Consider the following 27430-nt stretch of genomic DNA (forward strand, 5'->3'; position numbering starts at 1 on the left):
GTCCTCCGGTTCTCCTCCTCGCACCTACCAAACTTGTTGATCCGGGACTAGTACCTGCAAAACCAGATGAGCTAAACCGGTGCGACACTAGTCACAACGGGCTCGATGCTTAAGTTAGCAGGAGGATATGTGAAATGTAGCTAGTTTTAGATGCCCTTACCTCTAAGGCTGGATCGCTACTTATAGTCGCCAGGTTTTCCAGAACATTCCATAGGTAGCTAACCCTAATTTCGTTGGCGGGCTGGGCGAAACCGTGGATCGAAGACGAAGGGCCGCTGGAGGGCCGTGGGCCGTGCCACGGGTCGGGACGAGCCCCGGGTCGGGGCCGAGCCACGGGTCGGGACCGAGCCCCGGGTCGGGACCGAGCCCATCGCAGCCCAGTGGCTTCCTTCCGATCTTCACCTGTACCTCCGACTTTCGATTTCCATTGCATAACATAAAGTAAATTGAGAGAGACATATGGAGCACTCCTAGTAGGATATGTAGGCCTAGGCTAAAGCTCATCCTACCGAGTCGAAGAGGAAAATCTCGTGCTAGCTCTTACTTGGAGTAGAGCTTGCTTGGCGAAATATTGCTAACATACGGTAGAAAGGTGATTCTGTTGTTAGGATATCCCTGCAACTAGCAGAAGACCTGTTTGCTAACAGGTACGGATAGTGCTTATCAGTTCCATGCTTCTCAATGTTCTTAAAAGATAAAGTCAAACATTCCCAAAGATATACAATCTCTTGCATTAACCCCTAGCTCATAATTGCACCTCTTCGAGTTGAGTCCTAACTTAAGCTTCAGAGTACATTTGGTCGAGCACCACAACGATGCTAGATTCTATCTTGTAGATACTAGGTTGGTTTGACCAGAGATCTATGTCAGGTTCACGTTGACATGCTATCCAACCCAACATCCAATATCAACAGACTAAATTGATAAAAATACGGATAGTTTGGGTGGGTTGGGGCTTCAAAGAATATCCTTGAGGTCTTGGTTTCAAGTCACATGAAACACAACTCCACCAAACAATGATATTTTACGTAGGACTTAAATATATATTTAGCCAAATTTTAAAAGTTAAAAGTTAACCAATCCATGTCAATTAGGTGGAAAATAGTTTTTTTTTTTTTTTTTTTTTGCCCTCTAATTTTGTTTTCATTAAGAAAGTATTAAATATTTGGAAGGTATAGAATATGTAGAGAGGAAGGGGGATGGGCGGCTAGTGGTAGGTGTCGGCAGGCAGCGGCTGAAATGTAAGCCACATTAAACTTTGCTTTTTACAATCATTAATTCCAGTCAACCCACGTCCCCAATATTTAATTATATATTCTTTTTCTTTTTACCTTTTAATATTTCTCTATTTTAATATTTTATATCAATTTTTATTTAAAAATTAACTGATACTGAAATGTATGATCCAAATTTCATGGCGTATCTAAAGCCTACCTCTCCATGACCTTCTTCTGCAGCATCATCCCTTTTTATTTTTTTTTTATTTTCTCTAAAATTATAATTACACTTGGTAATTATTTCTTAGTTTTATAAGTCAATAATAATATAATAATATATTTTTATTTATATCTTTAAAAAATTTGAAATAGGAATAAGAAAACAATAAATTTTTGTGTTGTTCCAAAATTTCTATAGGAAGGTTTCCAGAAAATGAGAAAAGAGAAACATAAATAGTTGTCAAATACTTTATGTTTCTGGATAAAATTGGAAACAAGAAATAAATAAAATCGGAAACGTTACCAAATGGACTCTACATTTTTATAACGTACATTTTTTTTGTCTATTGTCACTATGGTATACTTTCATAACATTCATTGTGATTCATGTACCATTAAAAAGTAACCATTTGATCTTTCGTTTTTTTTATCTCAATTTTTTCTACAAAAATTCCAAAACAACATTACATACACTCAATAAATGTCTTGCAATATGTTTGTAGTTTTGTATTCAAGAGTTTTTGTTGTATGTTAAAATTTTGTAAATAGAGATTTAACAATCACTTTTTTAAAGTACAGGAAATAAAATGGACAAAAATTTATATATAACTTTGACTTTGCTAATAAGGTCTCTTAAAAATTTTATTATGTTTTTGAAAAATTGGGATAGATTACATAAAACTACACTTAAATTAGAGTTCTTTTACAAATCATATTAAAAAAGAATATTTAATTGTAAAAATCAAACCCGATCTTGCAGCCTAGAGTTAACTTAGTTAAAACTAATTTCAGGCTGGGAAACATGTTTTATTAACCATTTTAAAATTATTTTTTAAAAAAATTTTATTCTTGTGATATATGGAAATTAACATTTAAAAAAAATAGAGGTGTTTTATTTATTTATTTAGAATTTTGATAAGAGAGAAAAGAAAAAGGAAAAAAATATATTAATTGTGGACTCTCACAATGTTGTTTGGCAGTAAATAAACCACACTTCTTTTAAAAATTATATTAAAAAAAGATTAAAAAACACACTTGATCCTAAGTCCCTGAACTTTAGTTTGTAACAATTTAGTCCATGTACTTTCATTAAAGTAACAATTTAGTCTTTGAACTTATAGCTTGTAATGATTTAGTCACTGTATTTTAAAATTTGTAACAATTTAGTTCCTATCGTAACATAATTTATTAAAATCATATAACAATTTTATCTTTCTAATTTATAAACATATTTGGTCCCTCTTTAGTTTATCAATCTATATATAAGAAACTTAACAAAAAAGTTTCACGATGAAGACTAAATCGTAATCAATTTTAAATTATAAGGACTAAATTGTTACATATTAAAGTTCAAGGACTAAATTGTTATCAATTTGAAAGTATAGAGACTAAATCGTTACACACTAAAGTTCATGGACTAAATTGTTACTTTAACAAAAATATAAAAACCAAAAGTATTTTTAACTAAAAAAAATATTTAATTGTAGATCTTGCACTCTAGAGTTAACTCGGTTTCTTAAAACTAATTTTAGACTGAAAATTGAGTTAATCATGTTTCATTAACCATTTTTAAATTTCATTTAAAAACAGTTAATTCTAACGATATATGGAATTGAACCTTTAAAGTAAATAAATAAATAAATAGTTGTGTTTTATTTATTTATTTGGAATTTTGGCAAGAGAGAGAAGAAAAAGAAAAAGAAAATATTAATTGAATGTGTTGGTAGTAAATGGGCATATAGAATGAAGTGTTTTCAAATCACGACAGATTGTCAGAGTGAATATAGTGCTCTGTCTGTAAGTTAACGGCATAATATTATTTTTTTATTTTTCTTTTTTAATAACAAAAAACTGTTTTTTTTAAATTAATGAATGGTTAAAACTAATTATGTTAATTAAACTATTACTAGATCCTCCTATTAGAGTGCAGTGCACATGTTATTTTTCTTAAGGTAAAAGTTGGATCCCGTAGTTTTCGGGGTGACCTCCTTAGCAAGACTTAAGATATTTTAGAGGACTCAAATTTGAACTTTCGAGTGAGTTTAATACAAAATATTTTTTATGTTTCTCGACTCCAAACCTTGGGACGGAGGGTTTGGAGAGTGAAGTTACGACTCTCAATTTATGAAAAAAAAAAGAAAGTTTGATCCTATAAGTCTATTCGGTAACATTCTCGTTTTTTGTTTCTTGTTTTTCGTGCCAAATTTTTTAGAAACACAAACATTTGAGAAGTTTTCAGGTTTCTTATTTCTTATTTTTAATAAGTGTTTTTAAAATTGTGTAGAAATTTTAGAAACAACAAAATTAAGTTTCTTGATTTTTTTTTTCAAAATATAGATAGCAACATTATTTTACCATTTTTTTAACATCTGCCATGCATAATAAATATCAAAAGATAAATATAACATAAACATTTTGATTATTTAGTTTAAAAAATTAAATTTCATATATAAACTTTTACTCTTTTAACCTAAAATTTTAGAGATAAAAACCAATAAATTGTTATCAAGCATACATATTTTGTTTCTTTTTTCCAATATAAAAGAAATAACAATAAACAAGAAATATTCACCCAATGTGTTATGTTTTTCTTGATTGAAAAGAGTAAACAAGAAACAATAAATAATAAACAAGTTTCTAATTATCTTTAAATCTGTTAAATTAAAAAAAAACTACTAAACCAAAAAGTTTAAACTAATAAATTATGGTAGATTAAAAGAAATATATATATATATATATATATATATATATATATATATATTTCCTCATTATAATAGATTGAGAATCGAGTTTAGTCATGTCATTTGAATTTGTAAGGAAAAAAAAATTGTAAGTCTATCCATGAATTTTCTTTGGAGATGGTCAATTTTGATCATAAACTTTAAATTCTATCAAGTTGAACCTTAAACGAGAAGCATTGCAAATTCAACATTGTTTCAATTTTCACTACATCCGGTTATTAATTTTAACACAAGTCATAGTAAAAATCTCTCAAAATTCACCAATTTCAACTAAAATCATTTATCGAACAAGATTATGTTTTAATAAATATTTCAGAGTTCACATTCCAATCAAAATCTAGCTTTGGTTGTGTCTTCTCCTAAAAATGTTTTCAATGATTCTCCCACGTCATGGGAAAGAAAGTTACTGGAATTAAATTTGCATCAACATTTCTACGTCTACGAGTTCGACAACGATACGAGGGGTGAATCAACATTTTCAAAGTAAGTCAACAAAATATATATAAAAAAAAATATCAACAAAATATATATAAACATAATATCAATACTAATAACTTTTTAACTTATTTAAAATAGATAAAATACTTATTTATTAATTTAAATATTTGTCATCAAAATTTTATTTTCATAACCTTTTAAAAATATTCATTGCCATCAAAACTTTCATAAAACTGAGAAGACATCTAAAATCTTTGGTGAAAATTGACTTTAGAAAAAAAATAAATAAATCAATGATGTGTTTGGTGAAGAAAATAAATACTAAATAGTGAGGAAATAAAAAGGGACAGGGTACCTGCTCAACCAGTGGTGGGATGGAAGCATCTATTTGACCACTTGCCCTCAATATTTATTTGAAGAATTGTCTTTGTCTGTCTAAAAAAATATATAATAAAATAAAAATTAAAGAATAAAATAAAAATACTATTCACCATGTGAGCCACTCATCTATTTCATATTAAATAATTTTTAAAACTAAAATATCTTTTTTGATTCTCAATACACATGCCTTTTTTAATTTTATTCCTTTTTTTTTTCTTTTAACAAGTTCCTTTTCATATTTTTATTCATACATGTTCTTATTATATTTGGTTGAAATATTCTTTTTCAAGGTAAATTTCAGAAATGACAAAACCCTAAGGAGGCTTTTCAAATTAATAATGCATTGTGCTAATTTGGTTGTTGAGAAGATTAGAAGGTGGATGATATGAAAATGTTGAAGTCTTAATTTGATGGAAATATCGATAAAATGTAAACGTTGACGGATATTTTTGAAAAAATTAATAAAAATAATAAAATTATTATAAATATTTTAGCTGTTTTACCTAAATTAAAAATAATTGATACTTTTATGGAAATGTCTATTTCGGTGATATTTTGTTAATTTGTTTGCAATACGTTGAAAATGTGGATTTCACTTCTCATGTCGAAGTCGAATCTATAGAAAATAAGAAATATCGATAGGAAGTTGTGATGTGGACGGAATTTAATAAAAATGCCTATTAAATTCTTCCCATAAAAAGTAATTCATTAACTAAAAATGTTTATTTATTGACATATATATATATATATATATATTTTTTGAAAAAATTGGTTTGAATAAGTTTATTGATCTGAACTCTAGTGTACTCTTCTAGTTAATTATTATAATTTAAAAATTAAATTAGTTGATCAATCAATTTTTTCCATTACAATTAATTAAAAAGATGAAATATTGGGAATCATTGAACCAAGTTTACTGATTTTGTGTGGTTTTTTTTATAATAAATTCAGAACTCATTAACAGAAGAGACGCCAAATTGGACTATTTTGATAGATCAAATATTCAATCTTGCTAACAACAATTTGATTCCCAATTATTGGGCAATTTCTATTGTTTTACTAAAATACTTAGACATGAGTACTTTCTCTTACTATTTAATAGGTTATAATCAAACTTCTCCATTTATAAAAGTATTATAAATATTTTTTTGTAAAAATATAAAAATAATGTTAAAGTAAATATTTAAAAAATTTAACTTTAACTTAAATATGCAAAAATTACAAACTATCACTAATCTGAACATATTTCAATGGATAAAACGTTTCTTATTGTCTTAAAGGTCGATGGTTCAATCTCTCACTCCACAATAGTTAAACTCAACCATTACGAATTATCACTTAAAAATATTGCCAAACATTTTATCCAATTTTGAATATGGGTAAAACTGTGGTTATTATTTACAAAATTATATATATATATATATATATATATATATATATATATAGCATAGAAATAAAGTGATGAACTTAAAAAGGTTTGGTATATGATAATTTGAGATATATATATATATGTGGTTTAGTTCTTTATTATAATTATAATTAGAAATTGAAAGTATACTTAACTGTTGATGCTGAAATCCGTTGGTCATGTGTCATTCAATTGAGCCGACGGACAAGTTACCTGTAATAACAGACCTTAATGCCAATGCAATACCCTGCCTAGGGTCTTCCAACGGTTTAGTTAGTAAACCGAATGAAAGGAGAAAAATGGAGAGCACCTTGTAGTTAGAGTGATAGATCTTTCACTTATCTTGTAAGGTGAGATCTTATCTCTTTTATATGTGAGGGAGCCGACCAGAAAAGACGTCTGACGTGGGATGTGATGGGTCCCATTCGTGTATGGGTTTTGGCGAATCGTTAGGGGACATCCTCGACGCATGGTATCATCTGTCATCGCCTGCCATCTGACCCACTACAGGCTCTCTGCAGCAAGGCGTGTCGCATGTCCGTCCGCACGCCACACTACCAGTCTCGACGTTGCTCCTTCCACTGGTCATACGTTCGTAGTAGGGCTGGTCCCCACATTTGCAGCTTAATTTTCATCCTCAACACTAACTACTTATTAATTAAATTTTATAAAGAGTGACATTTAACTATATGCAAATTTTTATTGGGAAGAGTCAAAGGGACAAGAAAAGGCATATATTAATTATAATGAACTCATTGAATGACATAGGGTTAGATGCCAACAATATGCATTCTACTTTGTAGCCTACATGGGTTTGAAATCAATAATATTGAACTCACATAAATGAAAGAAAGAAAAAAAACCACTAACCTATTAAAAATTGGTATATATATATTCTTTCTTTACTACCACTATGAATCTCATAATCTCTTGGATTGTAAGAGATGTTAATTACAGCTGAGTTATGTTCATGTTGGTTAAAAATTGATAAATATTATTATAAAGTAAAAGTAAATAGTAACGAGAAAACATAAGAAAGAGAACATATAGTATATAGCTCAATGTATCTTTCACTTGATTCAAAAGCTTTTCTACAACCACTATTTAAGCTTAAATTGAAAATTGTAACTCATAGAGTGTGGTTATGACCAGTTTGGGAATACTTCAAGAGGTAAAGAGAGATATGTGTAACCTTATTTCGACAATTTTTTGAGTCACTGCTCTCACATTTGTAATGCTATATTTTTTGAAGTGGAAAATTTTAGTTATGAATGGTTAATAACGTTTTCGTATCTTATTTCTCATTAAAAAAAAAGCACTAGTGTTTAGTAAGTACCTGTTTAATAAAATCTCCATTTCTTGTTTTTGTTTTCAATTTTATTAAGAAATTGGGTATTTGAAAACTATTTATGTTTATTGTTTCTACTGTTTTTTAAAAACATTCGCAAAATTGTATGAAAATTTTTGAATCAACAAAAACAAGTTTATAGTTTATTGTTTCCGTTTCCAATTTGTTCTAACATAAATAAAAATATTGTTTTATCATTCTTGAATCCATGGATGTTGGATGCAATGCAATTCTATTTTTATTTACTAAAAATAAAGAAACATAAAAAAAAAAAATCGAAAACGTTACCAAACGAGTCCTAAATGTTTCTATTTCTCGTTTATTATTTTTAAGAAATGTTTTAAAAAATTATGTAAAAATTTTGGCAATAACAAAATAAAGTTTTTTTGTTTTTTTTTGTCCTGTTTCCCACTTCTTTTTTTTCACAATATAGATAAAAATATTATTTAATTATTTTTTACTTATTAAATGCATAATAAATAAAATATAAAAGGTTTGAATACTTAATTTTGATAAGCTTTTACTTTTTCTAATTTTAAATCTGAAATCATAAATGATTACCAAACATTGTAGGTTTCTTTTTTCAATAAATAATAATAATAACTAAGATAAGAAGCTTAATTTACTATGCTATTTTTTTGTTACAAACTTTGCATGATATAATTTGTAGTAACCTAATTAAGTCGAAATGGGTGGGTGTTATAGAAAATAGACCTATTGAAAAATGTTACTATACTAACAATTGTCAACCTTGCAAAACATATATTAAGAAATGTTAAGGGTTTGGAAATGATTTTAGGATCACTGATTTTAGCCAAAGAGATTTAATGATAATTGATTTTGTGAAAGTGATTTTTATATAATTAATTTAATTTGGTTACAGACATCTTAAGTGATTTTTATAAAATTAAAAATTATTTTGAGTGATAAACTATTTAAAGTTTAAAGAGAGAATTTGACAAAAATTTTTAGATGAAGAAAGATTAGAGAGAAACAAAAATCTTAGAGAACCCAGAGACAAAAATTTTAGACAGAAAAAATAAGATATGGGAACTAAAAACTTAGAGATTACAATAATTTTAGAGAAAAAAATTAGGAAGAATAAATAAAAGTAGAGATAAATAAAGTGAGAGCGTGACAAAAATTTTAAAAAAGAAAAATTTTTCTTAAATTTAAGGTGAAAATAAGGGGAATAGAAAGACAATTTTAAAATTAAAACATTAACCATTTATATATATTATTAAATGTGTATCAATTTTTATCCTAAATTTTTAATATCATCAAATTGCACCGAGTTTGGACAAATATTGCAATCTTTAATTTAAACTTTAAAAAATATTACAATCTTTGAATAAGATAGAAATTTATACTTTTTGATAAATTTTTCATTTGAAGAATTAGAAAAAAAAAAAAAATCTGAGTGTCCAATGACTTATAAAACATGCATGGTACAAAATCGAGAGAATTTCAAAGAAAAACAGCATTAGAGATATTTTTTAGTTGAAATTTATGAGTTTTAGCCTAGTCAATTTTGTAGACCAAACTTAATTTCGTGCGAAACTTAATTTTCATTGAAATTAGGGAGTTTTTTTTTTAATATTTTGATATTGTTTTGGTTAAAATTAGTGAAAATTGAAAACAAATTGTAAAAATTGCAATATTTAGCTAGAGTAAAAATTGATGCAATAGATTGAAACATTTGTTGAGGTATAAATAGTTTAAAAATCAATATGCAATTTTCTTCAATAGAACTATTTTTTTTATTCTATTCCTAATTGTATCAATGATTATAAGTTACATATTTAATTTAAAGTGGCATGCCATCCTTTTCCCATTGGTGATAGAGGTAATGAAAATAAAATTATTAATTAAAAGTTTCCCCTAATTAATTATATGTTTATCATGGTGAAAAGTCATGTCTATGTGTAATAAAAAGTGACTTTAAGCAATAATTATTGAAAAGAAAAAAATAAGGGTAAAATAAGGGTTGTCTTATTCTTACAAGCAAAAGGGAAAAGGAGAAATCATCAAAAGCAAATCAGCCATCAAAGAAAAGAGAGTCACTTGCATTATTGGTTAAACATCCTCTCCCAAGGGAAAAAAAAATCTATAATTTCATTAAACTAATTTTTAATGATAATTTGGATGAAAAAAATAATTAAGTGGATACCATACCTATCCCCTCAAAGATGGATGGTTAGATCCCTTTTTCCGATAATAGTTAAATTAAAAAAAAAACAATTTAAGACTCGTTTAATAACATTTCTATTTCTTATTTTGTGTTTCCTCTTTTTCAATAAATAAAAAGAGTTGTGTAGGGTAATTGTTTCTTGTTTATTCTTTTATTAAAACAATCGAAAACACGTTTGACATGGTTTCGATTTTTTAAAAATTTAAATTAAAAAGTACATTTTATATGAAAATTAATTTTTTTTATCAAATATTATGTTTTTTAATATTTATTATGTATTTTATACGTTAATAATGTAAAATAATGCTTTCAATAAAACTAGAAAAGGAAATTAGAAAAAAAACTTGATTTTATTGTTTACAAAGTTTAATTTCTTAAAAATGAAAAACAAGAAACAAAAACAATTACCAAATACTTATGTTTCGAAAAAACTAAAAACGATAAACAAGTAACAAGAAATAGTTACACTACCTAACGAGTTTTAATATCTTCCTATTCACCATGATTGATATTATATTAGGGCTATTAATGATTAAGAACCTCCAAAATGTTTTAGAACATAAATGATTTAATTATAAATTTATAATGATTTAGACAAACTTTTACAAAAAAACAAAAAAAGAACTTTTACCCCCAATTTTTCCCATAATTTTGGAATTTAGAAAATCTCCAAGAATCTACTTCCTGCTTTTGTAGTTTTCCTAAACACAAAAAATATAAACATGTTTATGAAAATAATAAAATGGAAAGAAATTATTTATGAAATAAGCCCTTGTATGTTTTTTAGTTTTGTATTTTGTGGAACAATTTTTTTTTTATTTTTCCCAAAAAAAAAAATTGTTATAAGAAAACATGTTAAAAAAGTCATGGTCAAGTGGTTTTGTAATTTTTAAGTAGAGTTGAAATTTTCAAGTTAAAATACTAATCTAACAACAACCCAATTAAAAAAAAAATCTAGAAAATTTATAATCCAAGTACATTTTTATATTAAATAATATACCTTTTTTTTTTGGTTATAAAATCTATATACAACAAATTCCTGACATCATTCCAAGTTAAGCTCAGATTTTATAATTCAAATTGTCAAATAATGTATTTAATATTTTACCTCATTTATTCAAATGTTGACAATTTTTATTTAAACTTTCTTACAAAATATTTTATTTTAGAATTCAAAATAAGTAAAACTAAAGGAAGGATAAAATCAAACAATCTTCAACAAGATATTCAAATTCAAGACTTAAAAAAAAAATCCAAAATTTCTAAGTTTGGCTTTTGGGGAAGGAAATCCGAATTATTAGAAGAGAAGTGTGTAAGTTTTTTTTTTTTTTTTGGGAAATATCAGATTTTAATTTCTTTTAACCTTTGCAAAAATAAAAAATAAAAATAAAAATCTGATATCAAGATTCCAAGGCAGAAAATTCAATAGGATTGGGCAACCAAGACCAAAAATCTGACTTTTGCAAACCCTCCCTCAGAATTGCTTTTACTCTGCTTCCAAAGCACTCTTTTTTAGAGGTCATATAATTCATTATTTTATTTATTAATTTGTTAAAATTTAATTTTAGTTCATAAAATTTTCATCTCAATTATGATAGAGTTACAAATTAAATTTTATTATTTTACTCCTTCAAGTATTATTGATATCATTGCCACCACAAAAAAATAACATCAACAAATATCGGAGGAGATCGAACCTTGCATCTTGAATAAGAAGATAGTACTTTGTCAATTGAACTATGTTCGAATTGACTATGATCCTACCATTTATGTGTCATTATATCTACAATTTTTAATACTAAAACTTTTTTTAACGAATTTTATTTTGGAAAATAATTTCCTCCGAACTAGTCAGCAACAATTTTCTATTAACCCATTTTTTGACAAGTAAGAAAGAAGAATAAAAAAAGAGAGATTTTTTTTTCAAGAAAAAAATCCTCAATCTTTTAACTGTGGTAAGGAAGAATTTGAAGAAGTATTTTCCTTTTTCTTTTCTATCTTCTAAATTTGTCCATCTTATTTATTCGAGTATTCTCTTTACTCTAAATTTATTTCTCTCAATTTCTAAAGAAGTTATAACTAAAAATATTACTCACATATATATATAACATAATATATATATATATATATATTTTAAAGTAGAAAAAGTGGGTTAGAGTTATCTCATATATTCTTAATTATCTAATTGTTTTTTTTTCTCCAACCGTTTTATTAATTTATTTTTATTATAAGAACAAATACTATAAAAAAGTGTTGGATAAACAGTAGCTATTTTAGCCCATAGTATATAGAAATATAATAGAAGTACCCAACAAAATGAATGTAGACTTGTTTAATTTTTCATTTTTTTTGCGTAGAAAAAGTACTTTTCTTGATTTAAATCTTATTTTGATCATTTATTCGTCTTTTATTTTATAAACTTTCACACACATATATATTTTTTGAGACATTCATATATTTTATTTTAGTTGTGAAACTATTCGTTTTTCTTTCAAAATTTAATACAAATGCGGAATTTTTATTTTATTTTTACAACTATATTAAAAAATACATATATATTTAAGCTATAGATAAATATCAACAAAACCTAATATATACATGTCTTTTATCAATATTCCCACAAATTAATTTATATGCATATAAATACTCAAACTTAGTTTAAATATTAAATCTACCTACCTGAGTATAATTCAACTATTACAAAAAGTAACGAGTTCGAATTCTCACCTAATATTTTATCTTAAAAAAATCCGAAAACAAATTTCGATAAAAGTAAAACAAAATTTAATTTCTTAGGTTGTTTTAAATATTACATTATGTAATAATGAGCTAATCAATCAGATAGAGAGAGAGAGATTTATTTATTTATTTATAAATAAAAAACACACATTTATTTATTTCCTCGAGCGAGAAAAGTGAAAGAGAGGCGACCGACAAAAAGAAAATAAACAAAAAAGAAAAGAAAAGAAAAGAAAAGAAGGGCATTTCGGTAAAATCATGGAAAGTGGCAAAGAGTGGGGTCACAGAGCCAGCCAGTAGTACGTGTTGATTCTTGAAAATCTCGCGAGATTTCGCACGACCGTCGGCAGACTCGCCACTCCACCGCACGTGCTCCACGTGACACCTGCCCTACTCTTTCTCTCTCTTCTCTCTCTCTACAAATTTTTTCATCGCTCTCTTTTTTCCCTTTTAACCCATTTTCCGTACCTGTCCTCTGTCTCTGCCCACTGGATTGGAAGTAAAAATCTGGGCACTGTTTGGCTCCGCCGGAACAGAATAAAACCCAAACCCACTACGGCGGCGCCGCCGCGGCTGCTGCTCCGGCGAGGGGGACGGGATTTCTCCGGGACCCACCAAAAACCCCCAACTAATACGAGCGATTACTGATTAATTAGGATTGAATAGGATGGATCGAGAATTATGTGTTTTGTCTGTGTCCCAATTTCGTCTCTTGTGTTTTACGCGTTGAAAATTTTCCCTTTAAGAAACCCACTTAGATTCTCTCTGTAACTCTCTTTTTTTCTCTCTGTAAATTTGTTTCTTTTTTTCTCTGTTTTTAAATTTGTTGGTCACAGATCGAGAATCCACCATGTAATGCACAGAGTCCAGCTGGGAGGAAACTGGGTCTCACAAGAAAAGAATCATTCATTGCACACACACATACAATTTTCTTTACTCTTTTTTAATTTAATTTTCCCTCTTTTTCTTTTGGGGGATTTTTCTATTTTTCTTGAATTGAAACATTTTCTTATTCCCCCTGATTTCTTTTATATCTAAACCCACCTCTGTGTCTCTCTCTCCGTCTCTCATAAAGAGCTGGCTGTGTTTTTTTATTCGTTGAAGGAGTGTAGGTGTAGTGTTTGATGAAATGGGTGTTTGAGAAAGTGGGCTGAGAAACCACGCACGTAGAAGAAGGGGGACTTAGAGAGAGAGAGAGAGAGAAGAAGAGGAGAGAAGAGGAAGGAAGTTGAGTGAGATGAGAGAAGTTGAAGGGCTGCTTCTCTGAGCCTTGGTTTCCTTTGGATTCTGAGTTCTTTGATTTTTAGTGGCTTTTCTTAGTCTAATGGACACCAAAGGCCGACTCATTGCGGGTTCTCACAACAGAAATGAGTTTGTTCTCATCAATGCCGATGAGGTTGCAAGAGTAAGTGTCATGATTTCAGTTTTTTCCTTCTTTTGCTCCAAAATGGCACTGTTTTTGTCTTTGAAAATCCTATTTTCCACCCCAATTTTAGCTTCTGCCTCATACCCATTTCTTCTAATTTCACTCCCTTTTGCTTGGTTACACCCCTAACCGGATCCCAGCCTGATTTTTCTTCCCATAGCTGCAATTTGTTACCCCCCATCTTCTTCCTAAACCCAGTTTGGATCTTGGTGATGAACACTTTTTCTCTCTTTGTTACCTTTATCATCTAAAGTTTCAGTTTTTGGTTGGGATTTTTCTGTTTATTTGGTTCCTAGTTTCTAGGGAAATCCATCTTCTTAAACCAGATCTTGCCATTACTTACCCCCCCTACTTTCTAGATTTCAGGGCTAGTTAGTCAATGTATCCGATTCATTAAGTGTTTTTCTCTATTGATTCTGAATTTGTGCTAACAGTTGATGAGTAACCAACCTAGTGGGAAGCAAGAAAGAAATAAAGAAACAAAGCTTTTACTTTTTTTCTCTGACATTCTTTTTCTAAAATCCTTTTGTTATTTTTGAGTTGCAGGTGACATCTGTGAAAGAGTTGAGTGGGCAAATATGCCAGATCTGTGGGGATGAGCTTGAAATCACTGTAGATGGAGAGCCATTTGTTGCGTGTAACGAATGTGCCTTTCCAGTTTGCAGACCTTGCTATGAGTATGAAAGAAGAGAGGGCAATCAGGCTTGCCCTCAGTGCAAAACCAGATACAAACGTCTCAAAGGTATAATGAAACAATGAATCAATAAATATTCTTAGCGTGTTAAGGTCCATTGATAATTCTTTTGGCTAACTAAGAATGTGTTGATCAATTTCAGGTAGTCCTCGGGTCGAAGGCGATGAAGAGGAAGATGATACTGACGATCTGGAGAATGAGTTTGACATTGCAAACAAGGATCCCAACAGTGTATCTGAGGCAATGCTCTATCCCCACCTCGCCGTAGGGCGTGGTTCTCATGCTAATGGCTCTGGAAATATGGCTTCCGACCTCGATTCATCATCGGTCCCGACCGATATCCCTCTCCTTACCTATGGCCAAGAGGTGAAGAATGAATGAATCTTCTTCTCAATGTTTGCTTTTACCATTTTGGTTTGACTCTCAAAAGTTGCTTAATCTTTGATTGTGCTGTTTGATCTGAAGGATGCTGGAATTTCCTCTGATAAGCATGCTCTAATCATTCCTCCTTTTATTAGCCGTGGCAAAAAGGTCCACCCAGTGCCGTTCTCTGATTCTCCCATGTCGGGTAAGGTCCCCGAATTCCTGTGCATTTTGTGTTTTTTAATCCTCTTCTGGGATGTATCAGTGTTCCATCTAGATGATCAATGATGTTTATGTTTTTTCTGCCGTAGTAACTAACATTTTGAAGTGTTGTTGTTGCAGCTAATCCAAGGCCAATGGATCCAAAAAAGGACTTAGCCGTGTATGGATATGGAACTGTTGCGTGGAAGGAAAGAATGGAGGAGTGGCGGAAGAAACAAAATGAAAGACTTCAAGTAATTAAGCATGAGGGTGGAGGCGGAAAAGGAGAAGACGAGCTTGATGATACAGATTTGCCTATGTATGTTCCTTCTTTGTATACTCTTTTATTTTAAGATGCTTATATGTGCTGTGTATAAGTTGGTACTTCTAGTGGTATGTGTTGATTATTCTTGATGATCCTTCCATTCTACTCTCATTAGTATTAGAGTTTTTTCTTTATCTTTTGATATGGATTATAAATTTATTGGTGTACTTTTGCATATCTTTAATAGATGATTGGGTTTGCTAAGGTGTTAGAATTAGGATCTATAGCTACTACTTAAAGGCTCAGTGTCATATATACATATATTTTGGTTCGGAGATTTCGAAATTCTTCTTTAGCTTATGTCAGTTGTTTATTATTGTTTTCGTAGGATGGATGAAGGGAGGCAACCACTGTCGAGAAAGCTGCCGATCTCCTCAAGCAAGATAAATCCATACAGAATGATAATTGTACTTCGAATTGTCATTCTTTGCCTCTTTTTTCACTATCGTATCCTTCATCCTGTCCATGAGGCATATGGATTGTGGTTAACATCAGTCATCTGTGAGATATGGTTTGCTGCATCATGGATATTGGATCAGTTCCCGAAATGGTGCCCAATTGTTCGAGAAACTTACCTTGACCGGTTATCATTACGGTACTTCTGATGTCTCCTTTCACTCCATCCTCCATCTCCCTTCCCCTTTTTCTTCCATATCTCAGTTTCATTTTGTTAACGTTTGCAGATATGAAAAAGATGGCAAGCCATCTGAGTTGGCTTCCATTGACATTTACGTCAGTACAGTGGATCCAATGAAGGAGCCTCCTCTCATCACAGCAAACACCGTCCTGTCTATACTTGCTGTTGATTATCCGGTAGATAAGGTTTCATGCTATGTTTCTGATGACGGTGCTGCCATGCTTACTTTTGAAGCCCTTTCGGAAACTTCTGAGTTTGCAAGAAAGTGGGTTCCTTTCTGCAAGAAATTCAATATCGAACCCCGGGCCCCAGAGTGGTATTTTGCCCAGAAGGTTGACTATTTGAAAGACAAAGTTGATCCGGCCTTCATCAGGGAACGTCGTGCAATAAAGGTTTGAAGATTGTACCTGTTTTGCTTTTCAGAAAAGTAGTGTGTTATATAATTGTACAAATGAGTGCATGATGAACTATTATTGTATTGAAATAATTTCTGGACCTGAAAGTTTGGCATGGCTTTATGCAGAGGGACTATGAAGAATTTAAAGTTCGAATCAATGGGCTCGTTGCCATGGCTCAAAAAGTTCCTGAAGATGGGTGGACAATGCAGGATGGAACTCCGTGGCCCGGGAACAACGTCAGGGATCATCCTGGAATGATTCAGGTGAGGGGATGTTTTCTTGATGCAGTCAGTCGTATCATAAATCCATGCCTTTATATGTTATCAACCCGTTTCTTTTAACTGTCTTCTGCAGGTATTCCTTGGTCAAAATGGGGTTCGTGACTTGGAAGGAAATGAATTACCTCGTCTTGTGTATGTATCTCGTGAGAAGAGGCCGGGATTTGATCACCACAAGAAAGCCGGAGCCATGAATGCTCTGGTACATCTCGTCCTCCCTCTTCCCTTCTAACATATACATTCAATTCAATTCACCATGACTAATATACATGCTATTTGATTCTTCAAGGTGCGTGTCTCGGCAATCATCTCAAATGCTCCTTACATTTTGAACGTGGATTGTGATCACTACATCAACAACAGCAAGGCACTTCGAGAAGCAATGTGCTTCATGATGGACCCGATTTCTGGAAAAAGAATATGCTACGTGCAGTTTCCACAAAGATTTGATGGGATTGATAGGCATGATCGATACTCGAATCGCAATGTCGTATTCTTCGATGTAAGTAAATAATATCTATATCCTCAGACTCAAATGTTCATGAGACAATTCTTTATCCCCCATCACAGCAATGGGCCAAGGAAATGCTAAGTTCTCTTACCTTATGAACAACCATTTCAGATCAACATGAAGGGATTAGATGGTATTCAAGGGCCGATTTACGTCGGAACTGGGTGCGTGTTCAGGAGGCAGGCCCTTTATGGGTATGATGCCCCTGCCAAGAAGAAAACACCAAGAAGGACTTGCAATTGTTTGCCAAAATGGTGCTGCTGTTGCTGCGGAACTCGAAAGAAGACTAAAACAAAGAAGACCAGTGACAAAAAGAAGTTAAAGACCAAAGATACGTCGAAGCAGATTCACGCCCTCGAAAACATTGAGGAAGGAATCGAAGGTATGGAACGGACATGGTCTGAAAATACCAATGGACCAAATTTGCATACTTTTAAATTTCAGAATTTTTGGTTTAATGAGGTGAAAATCTTTGTGATCCAATGCAGGAATAGATAATGAAAAATCATCTCTGATGCCCCAAGTTAAGTTTGAGAAGAAGTTTGGGCAATCTCCATCATTCATTGCTTCCACACTTATGGAAGATGGCGGTGTGCCCGGAGGAGGGACTTCTGCTTCGCTATTGAAAGAAGCCATCCATGTAATCAGTTGCGGTTACGAAGATAAATCCGAGTGGGGTAAAGAGGTATGAAGGAAGCTCTCCCGAAGTTCAGAAATGTCGATTTGTGTGCACTCCTTTAATATTTTTATTTCCTGTACTATTTGCAGGTAGGGTGGATATATGGGTCTGTTACAGAGGATATTTTAACAGGTTTCAAGATGCATTGCCACGGCTGGAGATCAGTTTATTGCATTCCTAAAAGGCCAGCATTCAAGGGTTCCGCTCCTATTAACTTGTCCGATCGTCTACACCAAGTTCTTCGGTGGGCTCTTGGATCTGTTGAAATTCTGTTGAGCAGGCACTGTCCGATATGGTACGGATACGGATGTGGTCTGAAGTGGCTCGAGCGTTTCTCGTACATAAACTCCGTTGTTTATCCATTGACGTCGATTCCATTGATCGCTTATTGTACCCTTCCGGCTGTCTGCCTGCTCACAGGGCAGTTTATCGTCCCTGAGGTAACTACAATACCGACTTCTGAATGCATTCGCATTTTTTCCATTTGTCAGGTTTGTTCAGCTGAGTGAGACATGTTCTTTGTTTGATGTGCAGCTAAGCAACTATGCCAGTATAATTTTCATGGCCCTTTTCATCTCTATAGCAGCGACCGGTATCCTCGAAATGCAGTGGGGAGGAGTCGGGATCCACGATTGGTGGAGAAACGAACAGTTCTGGGTTATTGGGGGTGCCTCGTCCCACCTTTTTGCACTTTTCCAGGGTCTGCTAAAGGTTTTGGCTGGTGTTAACACAAACTTCACTGTCACGTCCAAAGGAGGAGACGAAGGAGATTTCGCTGAGCTTTACCTCTTCAAGTGGACGTCGTTGTTGGTCCCTCCATTGACCTTATTGATCATAAACATCATCGGAGTAGTCGTCGGGATTTCAGATGCCATCAACAACGGTTACGACTCATGGGGCCCGCTCATCGGTAAGCTATTCTTTGCATTCTGGGTGATTGTCCATCTGTACCCATTCCTCAAGGGTTTGATGGGGAAGCAAGACAAGGTACCAACCATTATCATTGTGTGGTCCATTCTTCTATCATCCATCCTATCGCTTCTATGGGTCCGAATCAACCCGTTCCTCGACAAGGGTGGCATTGTATTGGAAGTTTGCGGGTTAAACTGTGACGACTAAGATGCAGAAATATACACGGCACGAAGTGTTACGGGTAGGAGGAGTTTGTTTTCTGGGTTGAGCGTCATGGGGACTACTAACTGGTCTCGAACATGCATCTGAATAGAACACGGTAACGCTACTCCGCCCGAGATTGTGAAAGATGAGTTGCTGCAAAAGGCTACTTGTCCTGGATTTGTAGATATGGAGGAATTTGCATATCACACATCATCAAATATTTGTTCTCTCTGCAAACTTTGTCATTGATTCTTTCTTCTTCTTCTTCTTCTTCTTCTATACATGGTTTTTTTTTCTTCTTTCTTCTTTCTTTTGATTTTGTGGAAGGGACTGTAATTTATATCATGTGTCTGTGAAAATCCAAGAAGAGCACATAAAAATGGAGGGAGGTGGGTTTTAGTTTGATTCATCATAAATTTATCCCTTCTCAAAAGGGATTTCCCAATTCCCATTCCCTTAGGTGGTTTTGTCTGTTGTATCCCTTTGTTGTTTGTAAATCTCTTCTTCACTCAATCAGCCCTCAGTTTTTATTATTTATGGTTGGTTTCTTTCTATATTAAAACTCTCCAATTCTGCCTTGTTGTAATCACAATAATTATAGTTTTGTCATCTTAATGCAATAATCATGGACTTCCCTCATTACATTCTTCACTTTTTCTTATTTTCTTATTGATTACATTTATTTTCAGTTTAATTTACGGATTTTGAAGTGAGTTTATTTATTTATTTGATTGGTCCTTGTGAATTTCTTGGGTAGATATGAATTTATTTGATTCAAAGGAAAGAACTACGCGACTGGTTAGTCTTTGAATACGAGATATCCATCCAAGTCATTATAGATGCATTTGCCCAATTGTCGCTTCTAAAGAGTTCCATGTTAAAAAAAAAAAAAAATACAAATCTCGTTTCACAAAGATACTTGGTTTCAGTTTTTCTTGATTCATCAAAACATTTTATTTTTAGATTTAGGGGCACTTGCAAATATGACAAAAAATTTTTAGTAAAATAAGCAAAATAGTAACCACCCTTTAATGATATATTACCTGACCACTGATATATGTCTCTGATATACCACTAATATAATAATGATATATAATTGATTTACTTCTGGTATAACTATGATATCTACCCAACTTCTAACATGTCTTACCACCGATATACGTATGATAACTATTGATTTACCACGCTGATATAATACATATATATGTGATATATATTTGATATATCTCTAATTTACCATTGATATACAAATGATATACTACTGATATAATTATGGTATCTACTGATATAACTTCTTATATGATTATATGATTTACCACTAATATAATACTGATATATACTTAATATGCTTCTAATTTACCATTTATGTACCTATGATATAACCATTTTATCTACTAATATAACTATGATATATGTGTGTTCATATCATACTATTATATCCAATATTTTTTAAGATGAAAACAATGGTGCAAGATTTTTTATTTTTTATTTTTGAAATATAAAGCTATTATATAAAGGTTTATGTGGACCATGCACATCCAAAAAGACAAGTTAAAATTTTGATATACTATATAAATTTAAACCGTTGATATCCCTTATATTTAGTATCTAATTAATATTAATATTGAATAAATAGTAGTGATATAGTAATCAACATTATTGATAATATTAGTATATTAATCGACAAATTGAAATGATAAGCTATAATTTAAACAGTTGATATACCACTAAAAATTAAAAATTTGATATATCTTATATTTAGTATATCAGTTGCAAATATATTTAGTATATCATAAATTAGAAGTACATCAGATATATATATTATATGTATAATACGTACATTTGATGTATATAAGCGGTATATCTGATAATGTATATCATGATACATCTATATTAGGGGTACATCGAATGTATATCGGAAGTATATCAGAGTTACATCAGATGTATATTAGATATAGATTTGATATATATCATATACAAATTTACATCAGATGTATATCAGATATAGATTTGATGTAAGATATACATAATATGTTATCAGATATAAATTGGATGTATATCAGATATAGATATTACATTGAATGTATATCAGATATAGATATACATCATACATATATCAGATATCATAAGGGTAAAATTGGAATAATAAAAATTCCGAAAATAAAAATTCAAATATTTTGCTATATTTGAAAATTTGAAAAACTGGTGACATTTTTTGAAATACATAAAATATTTTTGCTACCCACTACAATTACCCTTAGATTTATTACATTAGTGAACAAATTCGATATTTTTTTGAGCCTACTTGAGTCCAAAACTATTAGGATCCCTTGGTGATTCTAACCAAGGTTAGTATAATTCTCGCAGAGTTAGGCCTCCTAACCAAGGTTAGTATAATTCTCCTGCAGCTTATTTGGGCTTGAAGCACTTCTATATGAAGTCCACTCTTTTACTATTAAAGAAGGATTGTTTTTTATTTTTGAATTTGAAGTCAACTTTCAATTTTGTCTATGTATATTTGTTTTACATATTTAATGAATAAGGTGTATTTGTTATATTTGAATATGTGTTCTGAATATATTAAGACTAAGTTTGTGTTGACTTTTGGCTTTTGAAGTGAAGTATTTGGTATCAATTGAAAAATAGCCAAAACATCTCGACACTGTTAAACTTAATTATATATTTATCTCTAATGCTCCGGTATATTTTTTTCAATCTAATCCGTATTGTTTAAGAGTTTCAATTTTTTGTTGAGTACAACATGTAGGGATGGGAGTTCGAACTCACAACCTCTTGATTAGAGATAGGTGCCTAAACAGTTAAGCTAAGCTCATGTTCACTTGAAAGTTTCGATCTGTTCTTATATTTTAAAACTTATCGAGTATACTCGTTTTCATTACTAAATGATATAATTGAAAGCTTATATGACATAATACTTAGTGAATTGATAAAAATTTAGGGGAGAAATATTGGGTGACCTAAAAAAAGAAAAATCTAAATTTATGCTAACTCCTTGGAAATTTAGAGGAAAAATTAGAAACTTTATCTAAGTGACCTAATTCTCTACATTTTTGCCAACTCAGTAAATATCCTGTCATATAAGTCTATCATCCAATTTAAGTATTTTCTAGGGAGGGTTTTTTAACAAATATTAAAATATAATTAATTGAAATGAAATATTTTACTAAAATATATATTTAGTGTTGAGATATAATGGAGCCAAAACAATATTAAAATATGGATAGTTTGTTGGGCCATGAAACACCAAGCCCGAACTTAATTGTGTTTTCCTTTCCCTAAGTTTACCACCATTATATTTGGGGCAACCAGATGAATAGCTAAATTAAATAGTTTGATTTGAAAAATGGCCAAAATAACCAGATATCATAAAAATAGCTAAAGAACAATTAGAGCTTGTATGTAGACAAATTTACCCTCCCCATCAAAATAGGTAAATTTATCCTACCATTTCCCCTATAAATTGGTGACGAAACTACCCTTCAATAAATCTGTAGTGCACCTAAATTGTAGGAAAGAAGATAGTGAATGGAAATTATAGAGTTCAAAAATTTTAAATTACATATAGATTTCAAAATTTCCAAATTTGTAAGATAAATCTGTTGAGTATTTTGAAATAAAAAAAAAAGATTTAATCAAACTATAAAATAGACTAAAAAAAACGTAAAATCAAATTAGAAAAGTGGAAAACTAAAGATCAAAGCTGTAAAGTACTGTAAATTATAGATGAAGTAGTTGAAGATTAATATCATATTAGGATCCATTATGGAAGGGAAGGTAACTCAAATGACTCCTTCCCACTTTTGCCCTTTAACTCCTTCTTCCCACACTTGCCGTAACTCTTCCTTCCTAAAATCAAATAAAATTGGATTCAATCAAGTCTCAAGCCCCTCATGCCTTGTGCGCCTCAAGCTTTCGGCGTCCCTCTTCGGCGTACACAATCTTTGGCATCCCTCTTCCCACTCTTGCTTATCCAACAAGGATATTCATCGATCGATTTTGAATGTTGTTTAAATAAATGAGGTTTAAATAATTGACCGTTTGTTAGCAACCTCCAATATTCAAGGGATTTTGTTGGACACAACTTGTTTTTAGGACACCTTGTAGATATGGTCAATTGGGGATATTATATTGAAAATATAGTTTAGATTAAATAATAAATAATAAAAATATTGTTAAAATTAGATTGCCAGGTAGTTTAGTTTGCACAAAAAAAAAAAAAAATTTTCAATCTTAAATTTCAAATTTCAATAAATTTAAACACATACCTCAATTCTGATGTTTCAATAAATATCATTAGTACCTGGAACTTGTCAATTCCGATGTTTTTTAGTTCAATCTAACCATTTTATTGTTAAATATTTAAAATTTATTGTAAAAAAATCAAGAACATCCAATTAGATTCCCATATAACTAATTGATACTTATGTGGTACTAATTGATACTCATAAGGAACTAATTAATTTTAACAATATTAGGAATACGCATTCTTATTTGTTGGTTCTACCGGACAAATTTTTTTTGGGGCTTGATTCAATGGTTGAATCTTGTGGAGTTTTCTTTTTTTGTTAATAATCTAATTTTCTAAGAACTGGGTTTGCTGCAATAGGAAGATTTTTCGAGTAATGTTTCAGTAACTCGATGACTAATTCTCATATAGCAAGAATTAAAATGCAGCTTCTTAGAATGTAATAATCGTGGCATATTAGTCATGTATGTTGATGGACAAGGATAACCCAGTCAAAATGGTCATCTACTCTATAGAATCCTATATCTACCCCGTTGTATTGACGTCTCTTGCTTATTTTGTGAGATAACCTCTAGTAGCCATATATTTACACATCGATCGTCTCTCTCCTTAGTTAAATATTAATATATGTTTCCTTGATTGCTAATATGCATTTTTGATTTTGTTGGTTTTGGTTACCTTTTTGTCATATTTTATGCATTGATCTTTGTTCCGATTTAGTGATAAAGAAAGATTATGTGATGCAAAATATGACTATTTTCTGCAGATAGTTTTCAATCTTTTTTTGGCGTCTAAACTTTCACTACCCCGTAGATGATGTTATATACGGGGTCAGTATCTACAACTATGCCGTAGTCGCTGCACCTGACATCCGCCAACAGGGATATGGCCCACGCCACGTCCCTATCTACTAACAGCCTCATAATTATCGACTTGCTAGTACCATTTCGGAAAAGTGAAAGACGTGTAATTTTTTTTCCTTCTAGAAAATGAAGATCTCTAGAGATACATTCACAGAGTTGTTGTAGGGTGAAATCGAATGGAATTGAAACGTGCCCGGTAATGAATCCTTGATAATTGTTGTGCTCCTCCCAACTAAAATCGTGGCTAACAATGATCGCATAATGTTCCCGCGTTGATTGATTTAATTCTCGAGAAAATGTAAAAATAAAATGGGTGGGGATTAATGATACGTTGTGTAAGAATATTAAAGAAACACTGTATTTAAGGTTGCTGATTACAGTGGAATGTTCAAACCAATTAGTTAGATTTTTTTAAAAAAATTAAACACATTTAAAACTTGTTTGAATCATATATGTAGATTTGGTGGTTTAAATTTTGTGGAAAGATTTTAGGAATTATATAGATTTTGTAGTTAAAATGGTTTCAATATTAGGTATGATATAGGTAGATTTTGTGGTTTAAATTTTGTGGAAATATTTTAGGAATTATGTAGATTTTGTAGTTAAGGTAGTTTCAATATTAACTCGATAACATTGCTAGTTTAGGAGAGATTTAAGGGAATGTAGGAGGCATAAAACGTGGACGGGTAAAATGGAGAAAGACTGCAAGGGCAATATGAGTATGAAATGTACAGAGGGATAAATAAGGAATTATACATCTCCTAAAATCTAGGAAACCAACTTTGGTCATGTCATGCAATTTAGAAAAACTTTGGCCATTTTGCTTAATGATAACCTGTGACTAGCCATTTCTAAGGATTTCCCATTATATTTTGGGGCAACTAGAGGAGTAACTATGTTAAATAGTGCGACTTGAAAAATAGCCAAAAGAATCCAATATCATAAAAATGGCTAACAGGTAGTTAGAGTTCAACGCTAGAATTAAATGTGGACAAATATACCCTCCCATCAAAATTGCTAAAATTATCATATAGTTACCCCTAAAATTTTGTGGCAATCTTTGCTGCACCTTAATCTTAGGAAATCAAATAGTGAATTAAAATTTTAAAGTTCAAAATTTCAAAAATAAAATCTAGATTTAGAAATTTCAAAGTTTGAAACAAAGGATAAAATATGTTAAGTGAAAACTTTGAAATCAAACAAAATTAAGATGCTCAACAAATGCAAAATAGTAAAATCAAATGTCTAACAAACGTAAAATCAAATGCAGAATAGTAAAAAATGAGTAAAAAAAAAAAAGAATTGGAAAAACAAATGTTATTTTTAAAATTATGGGGATGTAGCTACATTGGGAGACATGATAATTAATATGAGGTTGGTAGATAATCGAAATGTCTCATTCTTCCCCAATTTCATTTTCTTGTACCTTCTTTTTTGCATGCGCTAACTCCATCCTTCTAACTCCCTTCGAACCCACACAATGCACGCCTCAACGTCTTGCCAATCGCGCCTGCCTACAAGGGTAAAGCTTCGGGTGATCGAACTCAACGCCTCCAAACCTTGACGAGAACGACAGTCTATAAGGGTATGTACTCCACGTTAGCGCCTGATTCGAAAGTTTTTCCTTTATTCTTCCTCCAGTTTTTTCGACTGCATGTCTGCGATTCACCTAAAATTTGTTTTGATCATACAATTGTTTGCTCTGTAGTTCCTTGCATAATGATGTTTAAATAATAGGGTAAATACGTGTATAGACAGAGTAAGTAGAGACATACGATACCTGAATTTTTCTCGATCAGTATGAGTTAGTAAAAATCAATAGGGTTCATGAATATAAATTTCTTCCCCCTGAGGTAAACTACGTTCTGAGTGATGTTCGCACTTCCGCTGCCCCCGTAGATGATGTTATATACTGAGTCAGTATCCACAATAATATAGCAGTCGTTGCACATGACATCCAACAAAAGGGATATGGCCCACACCACATCTCTGTTTACTGATAGCCTCATAATGATTGACTTGCTCGCACAATTTCTGACCAATGGCGTGTAATTTTATTTTCTTATGGAAAATGAATATATCTAGAGATGCATGCAATGAGTTATTGTAGGGTGAAATCGAATGGAACTGAAACGTGCCCAGTACTGAACCTTAATAATTGTCCTGATCCTCCCAGCTTCCATCATGTAAACCGTTGCTACGAGGGATTGCATAGTATTCCCGTGTTGCTTGAATTAAATTCTCAAACAATGTAACCAAAATGGAGATTGATGAAACTCATGTAAGAATATTTAAGAGACCTAAAATGGTGATTGCTGTGGAATTTATTAACGAATTGGTATGTTTGTTATATATTTTAATTAGATTATGTTGGAGACAAATTAATTAGGAATAATAATTAGTTAGAAGAAAATTCAAAATAGGTAGATTTGACAGTTGGATTATCTAGAGATTTTAGCAGTTTGGGTATGTAGAGATTTTAAGGATTCATGTGATTTTTGAAACATGAGAGTTGAAAATGTGGATGGGTAAAACAGAGAAAGGATGCAAAGGCATAAACGTGAAATCTAAGTATAAATGTGTGTGGGAGGGTAAATATGGAATTCTACCCTTCTCCTAATTTTCAGGAACTCAAATTTGACCATTTTTCATTAATTACGGTATGTTGTACGTAGCCACTCCTCAGAATTTCCCTTATATTTTTTTAGGCAGCACCCGTGAGATCAAAATCGGTAGAAGAAAAAATTAAAAGTGTGGCGGCAGTAGCTTTTTGGTAAAGTGGAAGAGAGGAGATTCTTGGGTTGTAGTGTGTCGTTGGCAATTTGTAAGTATCGTGTGTGTGTTTTTTTTGTACTTTTTTTTATTTATATATTCTATATTCCTAAGTACCTAGGTGTAGTACTTCGAAGTTAGGTGGCCATTGTTGTGGCATCTAGAGAAAGTTTTATAGAGCGTTTTGTGAGACTTATTGTATTATCCCAAAATCATAG

The 27430-nt window shown here is 31.4% G+C and overlaps 1 protein-coding gene across 1 annotated transcript; it reads left to right on the forward strand.

Moving 5' to 3' along the window:
* The first annotated feature begins 13536 nt into the window (after positions 1-13536).
* LOC148207496 (cellulose synthase A catalytic subunit 2 [UDP-forming]-like) lies at positions 13537-19949 on the forward strand. Its single transcript, XM_088118432.1, has 14 exons — positions 13537-14087; positions 14655-14850; positions 14945-15168; positions 15268-15370; positions 15508-15685; positions 16020-16286; positions 16375-16720; positions 16852-16989; positions 17081-17206; positions 17294-17506; positions 17627-17897; positions 18004-18200; positions 18284-18634; positions 18729-19949. Exons 1-14 carry the CDS (start codon positions 14007-14009, stop codon positions 19311-19313), a joined length of 3276 nt encoding a protein of 1091 aa, XP_087974558.1. The 5' UTR covers positions 13537-14006; the 3' UTR covers positions 19314-19949.
* Positions 19950-27430: the final 7481 nt, after the last annotated feature.

Source organism: Momordica charantia, unplaced genomic scaffold, assembly GCF_013281855.1.
Source record: "Momordica charantia cultivar OHB3-1 unplaced genomic scaffold, Mcharantia_2.0 BLBB01000153.1, whole genome shotgun sequence".
NCBI classification, from domain to species: Eukaryota; Viridiplantae; Streptophyta; class Magnoliopsida; order Cucurbitales; family Cucurbitaceae; genus Momordica; species Momordica charantia.